General features: G+C 33.8%; 1 protein-coding gene across 5 annotated transcripts in view; it reads left to right on the forward strand.

Moving 5' to 3' along the window:
- The window catches only part of SUCO (SUN domain containing ossification factor), a 102,949-nt gene that overhangs the window by 40,638 nt on the left and 45,580 nt on the right, over positions 1 to 16,731 (forward strand). For all 5 annotated transcript variants that reach the window (XR_005060094.2, XM_037013676.2, XM_037013677.2 and 2 more), the window contains 5 exons: positions 1,255 to 1,389; positions 1,620 to 1,770; positions 7,414 to 7,537; positions 8,151 to 8,275; positions 9,376 to 9,443. Coding sequence is in view for 4 of the 5 variants with exons in the window: in XM_037013676.2 (XP_036869571.1) it covers positions 1,255 to 1,389; positions 1,620 to 1,770; positions 7,414 to 7,537; positions 8,151 to 8,275; positions 9,376 to 9,443 (603 nt within the window). In the remaining variant the exon portion in view is untranslated. The remainder of the gene's footprint in view (positions 1 to 1,254; positions 1,390 to 1,619; positions 1,771 to 7,413; positions 7,538 to 8,150; positions 8,276 to 9,375; positions 9,444 to 16,731) is intronic.

Consider the following 16,731-nt stretch of genomic DNA (forward strand, 5'->3'; position numbering starts at 1 on the left):
ATGCCTGTTTTGTTATTATTATTCTTTAATGTAATGATCTTATGACTATTTTGCTGCCTTCCTTAGTGAAACTGATTAGATCCCAGCTGTGATATCTCTACATTATGTAGGTAAAGTGAGGTTTGTAGCACAGTATACTTATTTGAATAATCTTCCCTGTAATTATCAAAAATACAAATGTCAGATTATTCATTTCCATTTAAGTATTACTGTGGCACGCCATTCGTAATTATGTCTTTTGGGTGAGTAGCTGCCTTTTTCAAACTTGATAATCAGCCTTCAGAAGATTTAGGCTTAAAGTTTCCTTAATTTGGAAAATCTATTATATATTCTCTTAGCTCCTTCCAGCAAAATACAAAGAACAAAAAATTCCCTTCTCTTCATACTACCTTAAGGATTGCCTTTATCAAACAAGTCAGTATATATAAAATACGTAAGACAATATCTGACACATAGTAAGAATGTATGTGTTGGTTAATGTTGTTATCATTTCTACACTTTGTTTTTTACCACAAGCATTTTTTAAACATATGTTCTCCTCAAGAGTGTAAGGGGGACTGGATTGAAGGAGCTGTACACAAAAGATGTTATAGTTACCATTTAGGAGTCTTTCCTAGTAAGGGACAAGGGAACAAGACGTGCTTAGAAATAATGGTAGCATTTAAAAATTTTAAGTATTAAATACTTATTCCAGAAAGATTTTAAGGCTAAATACCTTATATTTGAACAGGACATCTTATTTTCTGTGTTATATTTCACATGACTGTTCAGTGAAATAGAAGCAAGGTAGGGAAAAATATTAGGATATGTATTTTTAAAATGAAATTCTTAAAGTCCCTTAAGAAATTGAGTGAAAAGTTTTGAGATAACGAATGATTTTTTTTTGATAACTACAGGTAACAAGTCTAACATTGGTAGAATATACTGACAGATGAAATGTTAAAGAAGGTACATTTAGAACGAATAATTTAAAAATCTTACTTTTGATAAGACTGAATATTAACCTGTAATATTGTCTTTTAAAATATGGTAATTAGCTGTTTAGAGGCCAAGGGTGCACTAACGCATCAAGAGTCAACAATTGACTCTACAAAATTTGAAACAAAGTAAGTGAATTTTTGAACAGTCTGAAAAATTGTAAAATGTACATCTCTGGCTTAGATTATGTTTTGGAAATCACTAATATCATTTTCAACTTACACTTCATTATGTTCATTAAATTGCTAGATTGTCTTTTTTTGTTTCCATTTTTAGTGAAGAAAAATCTGGTACTATTCCTAGAGCCAAGCCAAGTGAAACTGAGCAATCTGAAACTGATTGTGATGTTGGTGAGGCCTTTGATACAGATACTCCAGTTGACCAGCCTTCCTTTGTCAGTCCACCTGAAAGGTAGGTGCAAACATTTGTTGGCCTTTTGTATGATTCTGTAGTAACAGCAGTGTCATGTTTGAATGGTCTTTGGTACTTGCTTAATTCCACTTTATGATGGACAGGAAGCTGATCTCTTTGTGCTCCTTTCTTGCTTTACTTTGTACATGATAATTATAATGGCTTAGATTGCATAAGCTTGTTTTTTAGCTGAAGTTCATTCATTTGCTGTGTCTTTTGGTTTCAAATAGCCTTGTTGGCCAGCATATAGAAAATGTATCATCTTCACATGGCAAAGGAAAGATAACAAAATCAGAATTTGAATCAAAAGTTTCAGCAAGTGATCAGGGTGGTGGTGACCCAAAATCTGCATTGAATGCTTCAGATAATTTAAAAAATGAGGTAAGTATATAACTTGCCCTGTCTCTTTATTATACAATTCAGTTTTGTTATTAGCTAAAGTAATTTGCTAACCATATTTGTCATTAAGTCAGGGATTAAGGAGTTAATGATGCATGTAGAACTGTGATGAGCTGAACTCCCCAAGAGCAGGTTGTTACTTAATGGTACTATTGCTAGTATACTGTTTTATATAAAATTGTTCTAAACATGAACTCCCCTTGGTTATATATAATTAAATGTTTTTCTGCCACCATCAGTTGTTTGATACCAGACACACAAAGTTCTTATTTAAGCCCTATCTTAGAGAGGTATATAGGAGCTATGATTATTCAATTTAAGTATCTTCAGAATATAAGTTTAACCCAATAATACAAAGTTAAATTTAGGCTCATGAAGGAGAATTATTATTATTTTTTTAAATTAAAGTATCATTGATATGTAATCTTATGAAGGTTTCACATGGACAACATTGTGGTTTTAACATTCACCCATATTATCAAGTCCTCACCCCCTTCCCCCGCCCATTGCAGCACTCTTATCAGCATAGTAAGATGCTATAGTCATTACTTGTCTTCTCCATATGAAGCAGCATTATTTTAAAGGGATATTTTACCTTTTGTTATTTGTTTACAAAATACAACTAAACCAGCTTATTTTGAAGAGTGTGATTCTTACAATAAAGTCAGGACTTACAGTGTAGCAGTTTTACCTTCTTTCCCCTTTTGAGTTCTACTTTGACTTCATGTAGAAGCCAGTGCAAAATTTCTTGAAGAAATACTGACAGAGAACCTAGGCTCCCGTCAGGTAAGAAGTACCTAAGGAAAAGAGATGAAGGCCAGTCCATGAACTTCACAAAATCAAAGAATGGTTCAAAGTGCTGAGTGTCACATTCACATTTGTTCCTTTTTAATTTGGGTCTTCTGTTCTCTACCTCCTTGTGCATATTTTGAGTAAACCTGTACTCACAACTAACTAACCTTCATTCTTGAGACTTTTAGTGTCACTGGACCAGCTATTTCTATGATGCTTTTATAAATACAGGAGCTCAGCATTTCATAATCCAGCATCTTAAAGGAGCTAATTTTCCCATTGAACCCAAATCAAGCACATGTTACAGTTCATTTATCACATACCACAGCCATAAATAAAACTAGACAAGCATGACCAAAGTTTGGAGCTATTTAATGTCAGATGTAAACATGGCAGCCAGTTTTGTCCTATTTGCTTGTTCTCCTTAACTATTGGGATACTAAACTGCTCTTCATTATGAGGGGACTTAAGTGTTTTGTGAGTTTGCTAAGAGACAAGTGGGTGTATGTTTTAACTGGATTAATTACCTCCTATATAAATTAGTATCCCAGGAAAATTGTCAGATAATGAGCACATTTTGAAATATCTAGTAGTTTTGTGTATTAGCCTTTCAGGGTTAATTCTGCCAGGCTGTTTGTGTGACTGGGAGAGAGTTTGTTTTTTGATGCAAGTAGATCTTGTGCTATCCCTGTTTTCTCAAAGATCTTCAAGACCCTGTTTGTCGTGCTTATAGATAGTGCCTTCCAAAGTGATTTTATTGCATTGTTTAATTTTTTAATTTGTTGCTAAGAGGTAATAGTGGTTGCTTTGCCTGGGCCTCAAAGGAGTGTGTGTATGTTCTTGTTGTTTTATTTCTTTTTAGTATTTGGGCTTTACCTTAAGTATCTCAGCTAGACTAAATTTTTAAAATATATGTTTTCTTGTTTATTTTTTCATTCAAACTAGATTTTTATTATATAATTTTTAAATTGGATTGGTGGTAATACTAGCTCTTTAATCTTACTTTCTGCTGTGTTTTTTTTTAATACCCACATGGAGGTTATAAAGGAACCAATTTGCTAAGTCTTCCTAAAGGAAGATTATGGGTCTTTGTATTAGTATGTTAGTATTATATTAATATTACATTAATATGCTATTTAGTATTATGACTCAAAAACATGCCCTAATGTAGCAAATGTATAATATATATAAGACTTGTGCTGTTTACCAGAGTAAGTGGTCTAAATAGATTTTGTACATTTCTCAAATTACTGTTAATAAATAGATAGTATGCTTTAGGAATACAAAAATAATTAAATAATATTAAATAATATAGTGAACATCCTTGCATACACTATTCAGTTTAAGGAAAAAAGTTACAGATTGAATCATATGCCCTTCCCCAGTTAATATTTCTTCTCTTCAGATACAACCACTATCTTGAATTCAGGGTGTGTTATTTTGCTTTGTTTTGCTTTGCTTAAGAACATGTTTTAAAATTTTTTCCGAAATTGTATTATTGTAAACAGTACATGCTATTATTTATTTGGTATTTGAAACTAACATAATATGTTACCATTCTTGCTTTGAGTTTTACTTTATTCAACATTGTTTTTCAGATTTGTCAATTCATTGTTTTTTGCTCTACCATGTGTATTTGACTCTACAATTTTTCTGTTCTTCAATTAATGGATATTTAGGTTGTTTCTAATTTCTTGATATTACAAACAATGCTGCAACAAGCCTTTTTATGCATATTTTCTTAGGCACATGTCCATGTTTTCAATGATATTTATACAAAAGAATGAAATTACTGGGTCATAGGGTATGCACATCTTTACTTACATTGTTAACTTTTAAACTCCCTTCAGCAGTCTAATAGATATCTCATGGCTCAGCAGACGTGCCACCCTGGGCGACAGGCTGTCACACTTTTTTTTTTTTGGTATCATTAATCTAGAATTACAGTAGCAACATTATGGTTACTAGACTCCCCCCATCATCAAGCCCCTACCACATACCCCATTACAGTCCAGTCACTGTCCATCAGCGTAGTAAAATGCTATAGAATTACTACTTGTCTTCTCTGTGTTGTACAGCCCTCACCGTATCCCCCTCTACATTATGTCTGATAATAGTAATGCTCCTTTTTGCCCCTTGTCCCTCCCTTCCCAGTTCCTTTCCCTTTGGTAACTGTTAGTCCATTCTTGGGTTCTGTGAGTCTGCTGCTGTTTTGTTACTTCAGTTTTTTTCCTTGTTCTTATATTCCACATAAGAGTGAAATCATATGGTACTTGTCTTTCTCCACCTGGCTTATTTCACTGAGCATAATACCCTCTAGGTCCATGCATGTTGTTGCAAATGGTAGGATTTGTTTTCTTCTTATGGCTGAATAATATTCCATTGTGTGTATGTACCACATCTTCTTTATCCATTCATCTACTGATGAACACTTAGGTTGCTTCCATTTCTTGGCTATTGTAAGTAGTGCTGCGATGAACATAGGGGTGCATCTGTCTTTTTCAAATTGGGTTGCTGCATTCTTAGGGTAAATTCCTAGGAGTGGAAATCTTGGGTCAAATGAGATTTCTATTTTTAGTTTTTTGAGGAACCTCCATACTTCTTTCCACAATGATTGAACTAATTTACATTCCCACCAGCAGTGTAGGAGTGTTCCCCTTTCTCCACATCCTCGCCAATATTTGTTGTTGTTTGTCTTTTGGATGTTGGCTATCCATACTGGTGTGAGCTAATATCTCATTGTGGTTTTAATTTGCATTTCTCTGGTGATTAGTGATATCGAGCATCTTTTCACCTGCCCATTGGCCATCTAAATTTCTTTTGGAGAACTGTCTGTTCATATCCCTGCCCATTTTTTAATTGAATTATTTGTTTTTTCTTTGTTGAGGTGCATGAGCTCTTTATATATTTTGGATGTCAGCCCTTTATCGGATATGTCATTTATGAATATTTTCTCCCATACTGTAGGATGTCTTTTTGTTCTATTGATGATCTCCTTTGCTGTACAGAAGCTTTTCAGCTTGATATAGTCTCTCTTGTTCATTTTTGCTTTTGTTTCCCTTGCCTAGGGAGATATGTTCATGAAGAAGTTGCTCATGTTTATGTCCAAGAGATTTTTGCCTATGTTTTTTTCTAAGAGTTTTATGGGTTCATGACTTACATTCAGATCTTTGATCCATTTCGAATTTACTTTTGTGTATGGGGTTAGACAATGATCCAGTTTCATTTTCTTACATGTAGCTGTCTAGTTTTGCCAGCACCATCTGTTGATGAGGCTGTCATTTCCCCATTATATATCCATGGCTCCTTTATCATATATTAATTGACCATATATGTTTGGGTTAATATCTGGACTCTCTATTCTGTTCCACTGGTCTGTGGCTCTGTTCTTGTGCCAGTATCAAATTGTCTTGATTACTGTGGCTTTGTAGTAGAGCTTGAAGTTGGGAAGTGATATCCCCCCTGCTTTATTCTTCCTTCTCAGGATTGCTTTGGCTATTCAGGGTCTTTTGTGATTCCGTATGAATTTTAGAACTATTTGTTCCAGTTTGTTGAGGAATACTATTGGTATTTTGATAGGAGTTGCATTGAATCTGTAGATTGCTTTAGGCAGGATGGCCATTTTGACAAATTAATTCTTCCTAGCCAAGAGCATAGGATGAGTTTCCATTTGTTAGTGTCCTCTTTAATTTCTCTTAAGAGTGTCTTGTAGTTTTCAGGGTATAGGTCTTTCACTTCCTTGGTTAGGTTTATTCCGAGGTATTTTATTCTTTTTGATGCAATTGTGAATAGAATTGTTTTCCTGATTTCTCTTTCTGTTAGTTCATCATTAGTGTACAGGAAAGCAACAGATTTCTGTGTATTAATTTTGTATCCTGCAACTTTGCTGAATTCAGGTATTAGATCTAGTAGTTTTGGAGTGGATTCTTTAGGGTTTTTTTATGTATAATATGTCATCTGCAGGCTGTCACACTTTAAACTGCATCAGCTTGGTGTAATTTATTGGGTATCTCTGGTTTTCTTTTGCATTCTCAGATTATTATTAAGGTTGAGTATTTTGTAATTTCTCATTGCTGTATTACTGTCCCTCCCCATCCCTAAGTATTGATTTACAGGCAGTCAATAGTTGGTAATAATTCTTTGTTGGCTGAATGTGTTGCAAATACTTCTTTCAGTCTTTGGCTTTTGTAACATATAGTTTATAGTCTCTCAGTATATTTAATTTTTTAACTTTAAGCCAGCCAAATGTATCAGCCTTTTTTTTAAGTGATTTATTCTTTCTTCATCTTGTCAAATCCTTTTATAGCCTGAATCATGAAGATGTTTTCCTATATTTTCTTAAAAAGTTTGTTTTATGCCTTGATGTTTTTACATCAACCTTAAAACTTTTATGTAAATGGTATTTCCTGTTAATGATTTTGCAGAAGCAATAAACTGCATCTAAAATTAACTTTAATGTATATATTATGTTAACTTAGATTTTAAGGTGGATGTACTGCAACTATAGTATTTATTAATTTATACAGTATGTATGAGTAATTGCTTCCTTAGGATACAATACAAGGTTTTTTACAGCCATACTTACATTGCTGATGTGTAGGAATGCATCCTGTGATGCTTAGCTTGAGATCAATTCTTTCAGGAGAAACTCAACTTTTAAGTAAACCAAAGTTTTCTTTTTAGATTTTTTGTTTTCTCAAAATATTATTTATCATTCATTATAAAATTGGACTTTAATTTGACAGAATATTTGTATTTGCTTCTGTAATTTATTTAATGTTTTCTCTGTATTGTTTAAAAGTTGAAATCTGTTTATTTTGATATTTCTTTCAGAGTTCTGATTATACAAAACCAGGAGAAATTGACCCTTCATCTGTAACAGGTCCCAAAGACCCAGAAGATATACCAACTTTTGATGAATGGAAAAAGAAAGTTATGGAAGTAGAAAAAGAAAAAAGTAAGGAAACACTATGATTCTTCTTTTGTGTTCAAAGGGTCTGGTTTAAGTATGCATTTCTCTTTTTAATGGGCAAAATAAAACTTAAATTCCATTTTGTTAATTATTAAATAAGGATTAAGTAGATAAAGTGGGCAAAGCAGTAGTTTCATCTCAATCTACAAGAAGATTGAGGAATGGGAAGTTCTAAGTCATAAAGCTTCAAAGTATTAAAATATTATTACACTTTATTTTTGCTGTTGTAGAATAAGTCTGAGTTATAAATTCTTAATATTGGGGTTAGAGTTAGAAGGATAGTATTCATCCTTAATGTAATAAAATATATATGCAAAAATTTTTGATTCTCATGGATTAGGTTCATTTTGTGAATTATATTACTTATACACAAATCAAATAATGTGGATTTTGTAGTTAATTTGTTTATTGGGGATATTTTAAAGCTATTGAGGTGAAGTATTTTGAATTTCTTAGGGGTTTTTAAAAATACTCTTAAACATTAAAACCTATTCTTCTCTAGACAGCAGCTTGTTGCTTTTGAGATCATTGTTTGCTGGGGGTGTTTTCAATCACCATCATTATAAATACATATGTTTATAATAAGGTTTGTCTGCAGGTCAGTCAATGCATCCATCTTCTGGTGGAGGTCTACATGCCACGAAAAAGGTCCAGAAAAATCGAAATAATTATGCCTCAGTAGAATGTGGTGCCAAAATTTTGGCAGCTAATCCAGAAGCCAAGGTACTTAAGTATAGAATTCTTCTATATAAATAGGAGACTAGTAACTTTATTAAATAAAGGCAGTGGTTTTCTGGGAAGCTAATCTTAACACAATTTTTCCGTTCCTTACTAATAAATGCAGGATTATGCTTTTAAAGACATTTTCTTGTGTGAATTCTTAGTTATATTGGTTGATACATTGCACCCTGTGTTTTGTTTTGGTTTTTGTTTTTCTTTTAAAGACTTAATTTTTTTTTTGAGCAGCAAAATTGAGAGGCTGGTATGATTTCTCATATGACCCCCTAGTCCCACACATGCACAGCCTCCCTCAGTGTCAGCATATCCCTCACCAGAGTGGTGCATTTCCTACAGCTGATGAATGTACACTGACATATTATCATCACCCAGCGTCCATAGTTTACATTAACGTTCATGCTTACTATACATTCTGTGGGTTTGGACAAATGGATAATGACATGTATCCACTGTTACGCTGTCATACAGAGTATTTTTATTATTCTAAAAATTCTCTTTTTTTGTGTTCCTCCATCTATTCATCTCTTCTTCCCCCAACCTTTGGCAACCATTGATCTTTTTACTGTCTCCATAGTTTTGTCTTTCCCGTAATGTCATATAGTTGGAATCATACTGTATGTAGCCTTTTCAGATTGGTTTCTTTGACTTAATAATATGCATTTAAGTTTTGTCCATGTCTTCATGGCTAGAGAGCTCATTTCTTTTTAGTGCTGAATAACTAACATTGTTATAATATTGTCTGGATGGGCCACTATTCATTTATCCATTCACCTACTGAAGGGCATGCACCCTACCTTTTAACTTTTAAAACCTGTGTGAAATTTTAAAAAGGAAATAGTAATAGAAAAACATTTTTTCTTTATAGTAACAAATGTTTTATTTTATATATGTTTTGTTATAAGGCTAACTTAGCACTATAGACATAATGGTAAATTTTAGACATTTTTATGCTTTCTTCCCAAATGAGTGTTTCACAGTCTTTAGTGTATTATAAGATCTAAAAATACAGAAATCCTGGAAAACTTTAGAGTTGAATTAAATATTTTTCCTTAAGTAATTGATTCCCTTCCCCCTTTTTAAAATAGAGCACATCTGCTATTCTTATAGAAAATATGGATCTTTATATGTTGAATCCTTGCAGCACTAAAATTTGGTAAGTAATATAAAATTTAATAAAGCACATTCTATATATGTACATACTCTGCTAAGCTTTTATGTTAGGATTAGATTGATTTGCTCACGTTGTCACTTAATAAGCACTTACTCTTGATAGGTGCTGATGGTGTATGTATCTTATGTCCTGGAATATAAAATTGAAGGCAATGCCTTTCTTTTTTTTTTTTCCCAAGAATGAGCTTTTATAAAATGTCAAAAGTTACCTCATACCAACTGCTGGTCATTGGCTGGGGTTTTGAACATTGTATGACAATACTTAGATACAAAATTGCTTTACAAATACAGTTTCATTAAAACTTGACATACATTAATATTTCTTTTTAGTACTTTAAAAAATACCAGTTTGGACATAAAGGAAGAGTGGGAGAAATGGCATCTGGTCAGGAATATGAATGTCCACAACTGCAAGGGGTTTTCTTTACACTGGCCACAGTGCATTTATTAACACCACCACCCTTGAAAATTGGGTTTTCTTATTAGAGTCCCCTAAAAGTTCCCACGCTGGTTACATGTAAATAGTCACATATATATATACAGTAAAGCCAGTTTCTTCAGAGGCAGGCAGGGTTATAGTGCTAGATAAATGCCACTTCTTTTGTGCTACTGACTCATTGCCAAACTCTGTATCATTTCTATTACTTGTAAGTTGCTTCTATCCTGCTTCTTAGTTCCTTCTTTGTGATGACCCAAAAGAATAAGAGGATTTAAAACAGGGTTGTTTTTCCCCTGTGGTTTAACAAAGAATTCCAGTGACCCTTGGGGGAAATTTCTAAGAAACGCACACTCTGTTTCTTGTGAGCTTTTCAAGGAGGGTTAGTGGTGACTTTTTGGTAAGAAAATGCAACAGAGGTGCTGAACCACTCCATGGTTTTCAACAATGCCTTTCTTTTTAAGGAGGTCACAAAGCAGTGACAGATCTAGTAAAGCAATTAAGAAATGGCATAAAAAGTACTGCTGAAAGGGTTTTAGGAACAGAGATGGTAAGTAACTACAAGAGAGGATGAGAGAGGGCTTCCTGAAAGAGGTATAATTCCTGAGCTGCATCTTGAAAGATTCATAGGAAGTCTTAGATAAGAGAAGCAGAGGTATTTAGGACCTATAAGAACAAGGAGACAGTGATAAAAGGAGCAATGGTTCATCTGGGCAACTACAAATAGAAGCAACCTGAAGAAGTTACCTTTGTCATGACAAGAATAAAGATACAGTTAGAGTAATCATGGAAGGTGAGTTAGTTTAGCAATAACCAGGCCATCCAATGCTGGGTATACCCATCTTAAAATATGTTGAAGTTTATCTTACAGGTTATAAGGAGGGTAGTGTTTGTTTTATGTAAGGGGGTGACATGATCTCACTGGCATTTTAAGAAGGCTTGTCCTCAAAGGATGGCCCAGAGCAGAATGTAGTTAGAAGCAGGGAAACCAGTTAGGAACCTGTTGTTGTGGCTCAAGTGAGAAATGAGGATTTTAACTAAGGCATTGGCCATTTTATACAGAAGAGGAGGGTAAAGAAAAGATATATAGCAGACCAAAGTGACAGCTCTTAGTAATTGGATGTGAAAAGAGAGGCATCTAGGAAATCTCCCAGGTTTTGGCTTCACTGCTTAGATTTGTGATTCTATCACTAACTAAGAATATAGGAAAAGGAACAGATTTATGGGGGGAAATATGTGTGATATACCAACAGTTTTCTTAGAGTACTTGTTTTTATTGCTCAAAAGCAGCTATTTAAAAAAGAATTGAGGTGAATCACCACCATCGACTTACTAAATATAAAATTTTTTTTTAATTTAAAGAGAAACTCTTTAAACTTTAAAGATAATGCTTATTCTTTTCTATTCTAAGACTGAACTCCTTTTGATGATATGTATATTTTGGTTCAATTTAAAAATTAACACCAAACCAAGAGTTTTGAGGGATAAATTCAAAGACTTAGTATTTGCCTGTAAATTGAATTTGAGGAACTGATTATCTGATATTATAATCAAAATGTTATTTTTAGGTTTTTGTTTTTATTTGTAAAAACCTCTACAGTCAATAGCAACTCAGGTTTTTTGCCCTAAAATTTTGTATTTCAAGCAAAGACACGCTGGGATGAACTTATACAAGGCAATCATTTTGCTTTATTCTAGCTTGTAGAGTAAGTGATCATAGTTACCTATTTGTATTTTAATATTTCTGCCAGACAGCATGTATTTGTGTATAGATGTTGACTGTATATTTTACTCTTTGCTTACTTATGTTTGTGTCTTTTCATCAAATAATTAAAGAACCTCAGAACACTTTTAACTGATTTCACCTGATGTAAAAGGGTTGGCCCAGCTAAATTAGGACTACACAGTCTCACTATAGCTTATAAGTCTTTAATATCTGGTTGAATAAGAAGTGTATTCATTACCCTTGTCCCTTTGTTTTTTCTTTTAAACTTTAGAATGATCTTGTCAAATTCTATAAAAAATCATGCTGACAGTTTTATTGGAATTGTATCAAATCTCTGTGGATTTCAGGGTTATTGACATTTTAGAATTTTGAGTCTTCCTATTTGTCCATTCACTCACTCATTCAATTAATTCATTCATTCATTCCATGTTTATTGAGCACCTGTTATGTGATGCTGCTAGTACTGGAATAATATTGTTTCACAAAATAGGCTGAGCTCTCCACTGCTGGGGAGCTTTTCATCTAGAAAGATGTCGTTCCCTGATCACTAATGAGATTGAGCATATTTTCATTGGCCAGTTTTTCCTCCCCCTCTGAAATGCTTGTCTTTTCCTGTCTTCTATTAATATATTTGTTTTTTTTTCTTATCTTCTAGAAATCAAGATATGACTTAGCAGTTTATCTTATAGAATGGATACAATGTAATAGTCTATCTTAACTCTGGAAAGGACACATAAGTTATGTCACACATTTTCTCCATTTTGTGACTTGTCTTTTCAGTTTCTTAATAGTGTCTTTTGATGAATGGATACTTTTAAATTAAAAGTAGTTGAATGTGTCTCTTATAATTTTGGATTTCTTAAAATTTTGGATTTTTAAATGATCTGACATTAAAATATATTATCTTTTCTCTAGATCTAAAAACTTTTGTATTTCACATTTAGGTTTGTAATCCTAGTGGAATAGTTATATGGTAAATAGGAGGGATTCATTTTTCCCTCCCCATTTTTCCATTTAGGTAATCATTTATTCAGTAATTCACAGTTTTCCTTTTGATTTACAGTCCTTCCTTTATCATAAGATTTCCTTATATGGGTTTGTTTCTGTACTCTGTTCTCTTCTGGTCAGTTTAATGACCTTCAGTAATACCCATCTTTCTTTAGACTTATAAATCTTAACATCTGGCAGGGTAAGTTTTTGCACCATAGTCTTCACGATTAACTTGGTATTTTTCTTCTGTTTCCTGAAAGTATTAGACTTATCCTGTTGAGTTCCCCAAAATATCATGTCAGATTTTGTTTGGAATTATATTGAATATTAGATGACTTTCAGATACTGAGTTTTCTCTACAATATTGAGTTTAATCTATAAATAGGACATATCTTTAAGTTGTGTTTAATGTCTTTCTGTAAGGTTGTTATTACTAATTTAAAATTTTTTCATGAAAGTATTGTGTATCTTTTGTTAAATTCATTTGTACCGTAGATACATTCTAAGTATGGAACTCGACTGTAAAACCATCTGGACCTGTGGGAAGCTGTTAATTTTAAAATAAGTGTGCAATTTAAAAAATTAATACATTCACATGGTCAACCCCAGGAAGGTATTAGAAAGGGTGCTAAGGGAGTTAACGGTTGCAATGTCCTTCGATCTCTGTCATCTGTCTCTCTATTCAGTGTTAAATTTTAAAACATCTTTTTAGTTTCTGTGCAAGACAGATTCTTATTTACCTCCCACTTTATCTATCATTTATTTTTAAAAAATTTTTATTAAGGTCTTATTGATATACACTCTTATGAAGGCTTCACATTAAAAAAAAATGTGGTTACTACATTTACCCATATTGTCAAGTCGCTACCCATACCCCAGTGCAGTCACTGTCCATCAGTGTACTAAGATGCCAGTGATTCACTGTTTGCCTTCTCTGTGCTACACTGTTTTCCCTGTGACCCCGCCAGACCATGTGTACTAAACATAATACCCCTCAATTCCCTTCTACCTCTTTCCCCACCCGCCCTCCCACACCCCTTCCCTTTGGTAACTACTAGTCCCTTCTTGAAGTCTGTGAGTCTTCTGTTCCCTCAGTTTTGCTTTGTTGTGATACTCCACAAATGAAGGAAATCATTTGGCACTTGTCTTTCTCCACCTGGCTCATTTCACTGAGCATAATATCTTCCAGCTCCATCTCTGTTGTTGCAAATGGTAGGATTTATTTATTTATTATGGCTGAATAGTATTCCATTGTATATGTACCACATCTTCTTTATCCATTCATCTACTGATGGACACTTAGGTTGCTTCCATATCTTGGCTATGGTAAATAGTGCTGTGATAAACATAGGGGTGCATATGTTTTTTTGAATCTGAGAAGTTGTATTCTTTGGGTAAATTCCAAGGAGTGGGATTCCCAGGTCAAATGGTATTTCTGTTTTGAGTTTTTTGAGCAACCTCCATATTGCTTTCCACAATGGTTGAACTAGCTTACATTCCCACCTGCAGTGTAGGAGGGTTCCCCTTTCTCCTCATCGTCACCAGCATTTGTTGTTCTTAGTCTTTTTGATGCTGTCCATCATTACTGGTGTGAGGTGATATCTCATTGTGGTCTTAATTTGCATTTCCCTGATGATTAGTGATGTGGAGCATCTTTTCATGTTTCTGTTAGCCTTCTTAATTTCTTCTTTGGAGAATTGTCTCTTCATATCCTCTGCCCATTTTTTAATCGGGTTATTTGCTTTTGGGTGTTGAGGTGTGTGAGTTCTTTATATATTTGGGATGTTAACCCCTTGTCAGATATGTCATTTATGAATATATTCTCCCATACTGTAGGATGTCTTTTTGTTCTACTGATGGTGTCCTTTGCCATACAGAAACTTTTTAGTTTGATGTAGGCGCATGTGTTCATTTTTGCTTTTGTTTCCCTTGCTCGAGGAGATGCATTCAGGAAGAAGTTACTCATGCTTGTATTCAGGAGATTTTTGCCTGTGTTGTCTTCTAAGAGTTTTATGGTTTCATGACTTACATTCAGGTCTTTAATCCATTTCAAGTTTACTTTTGTGTATGGGATTAAACAATAATCCAGTTTCATTCTCTTGCATATAGCTGTCCAGTTTTGCTAACATCAGTTGTTGAATAGGCTGTCATTTCCCCATTTTATGTCCTTGGCTCCTTTATCACATATTAATTGACCATATATGGTTGGGTATATATCAGGGCTCTCTAGTCTGTTCCATTGGTCTGTGGGTCTGTTCTTGTGCCAGTACCAAATTGTCTTGATTACTGTGGCTTTGTAGTAGAGCTTGAAGTTGGGGAGCATAATACCCCAGCTTTATTCTTCTCAGGATTGCTTTGGCTATTTGGGGTCGTTTTGTGGTTCCATATGAATTTTATAACGATTTGCTCTAGTTCATTGAAGATTGCTGTTGGTATTTTGACAGGAATTGCATTGAATCTGTAGATTGCTTTACGCAGGATGGCCATTTTGACAATATTAATTCTTCCTATCCATGACGATGGGATGTGTTTCCATTTATTGGTATCTTCTTTAATTTCTCTCATGAGTGTCTTGTAGTTTTCAGGGTATAGCTCTTTCACTTCCTTGGTTAGGTTTATTCCTAGGTATTTTATTCTTTTTAATGCAACTGTGAATGGAATTGCTTTCCTGATTTCTCTTTCTGCTAGTTCATTGTTAGTATGTAGTAATGCCACGAATTTCTGTGTATTAATTTTGCATCCTGCAACTTTGCTGAATTCATATATTAGATCTAGTAGTTTTGGAGTGGATTCTTTAGGGTTTTTTATGTACAATATCGTGTCATCTGCAAACATGGACAGTTTAACTTCTTCCCTGCCAATCAGGCTGCCTTGTATTTCTTTGTGTTGTCTAATTACCATGTCTAGGACCTCCAGTACTATGTTGAATAGAAGTGAGGAGAGTGGGAATCCTTGTCTTGTTCCCGATCTTAAGGAAAAGCTTTCAGCTTCTCGCTGTCAATGTGGGCTGTGGGTTTGTCATATATGGCCTTTATTATGTTGAGGTACTTGCCCTCTGTTCCCATTTTGTTGAGAGTTTTTATCATGAATGAATGTTGAATTTTGTCGAATGCTTTTTCAACATCTGTGGAGATGATCATGTGGCTTTTGTCCATCTTTTTGTTGATGTGGTGGATGATGTTGATGAATTTTTTAATGTTGTACCATCCTTTCATCCCTGGAATAAATCCTACTTGATCATGAAGGATGATCTTTTTGTTGTATTTTTTAATTTAGTTTGCTAATATTTTTTTGAGTATTTTTGCTTCTATATTCATCAGGGATATTGGTCTGTAATTTTCTTTTTTTGTGGTGTCTTTGCCTGGTTTTGGTATTAGATTGATGCTGGCCTCATAGAATGAGTTTGGAAGTATTCCCTCCTCTTCTACTTTTTGGAAAACTTTAAGGAGAATGGGTATTAGCTCTTCTTTAAATGTTTGATACAATTCAGCGGTGAAGCCATCTGGTCTGGGAGTTTTGTTTTTAGGTAGTTTTTTGATAACCAGTTCAATTTCATTGATGGTAATTGGTCTGTTTAGATTTTCTGTTTCTTCCTTGGTCAGTCTTGGAAGGTTGTATTTTTCTAGAATGTTGTCCATTTCTTCTAGGTTATCCAGTTTTTTAGCGTATAATTTTTCATAGTATTCTCTAATAATTCTTTGTATTTTTGTGGTTTGCATAGTGATTTTTTCCTTTATCATTTCTGACTCTGTTTATGTGAGTAGACTCTCTTTTTTTTTAGTCTGGCTAGGGGTTTATCTATTTTTATTTTCTCAATGAACCAGGTCTTGCTTTCATTGATTCTTTCTATTGTTTTATTCTTCTTGATTTTATTTATTTCTGCTCTAATCTTTATTATGTCCCTCTTTCTGCTGACGTTGGGCCTTATTTGTTCTTTTTCTAGTTTCATTAATTGTGAGTTTAGACTGCTCATATGGGATTGTTCTTCTTTCCTGAGGTAGGCCTGTATTGCAATATACTTTCCTCTTAGCACATCCTTCACTGCATCCCTCAGATTTTGTGGTGTTGAATTATTGTTGTCATTTGTCTTCATTTATTGTTTGATCTCTGTTTTTGTTT

Source organism: Manis javanica, chromosome 11 (assembly GCF_040802235.1).
Source record: "Manis javanica isolate MJ-LG chromosome 11, MJ_LKY, whole genome shotgun sequence".
Classification (NCBI taxonomy): Eukaryota; Metazoa; Chordata; class Mammalia; order Pholidota; family Manidae; genus Manis; species Manis javanica.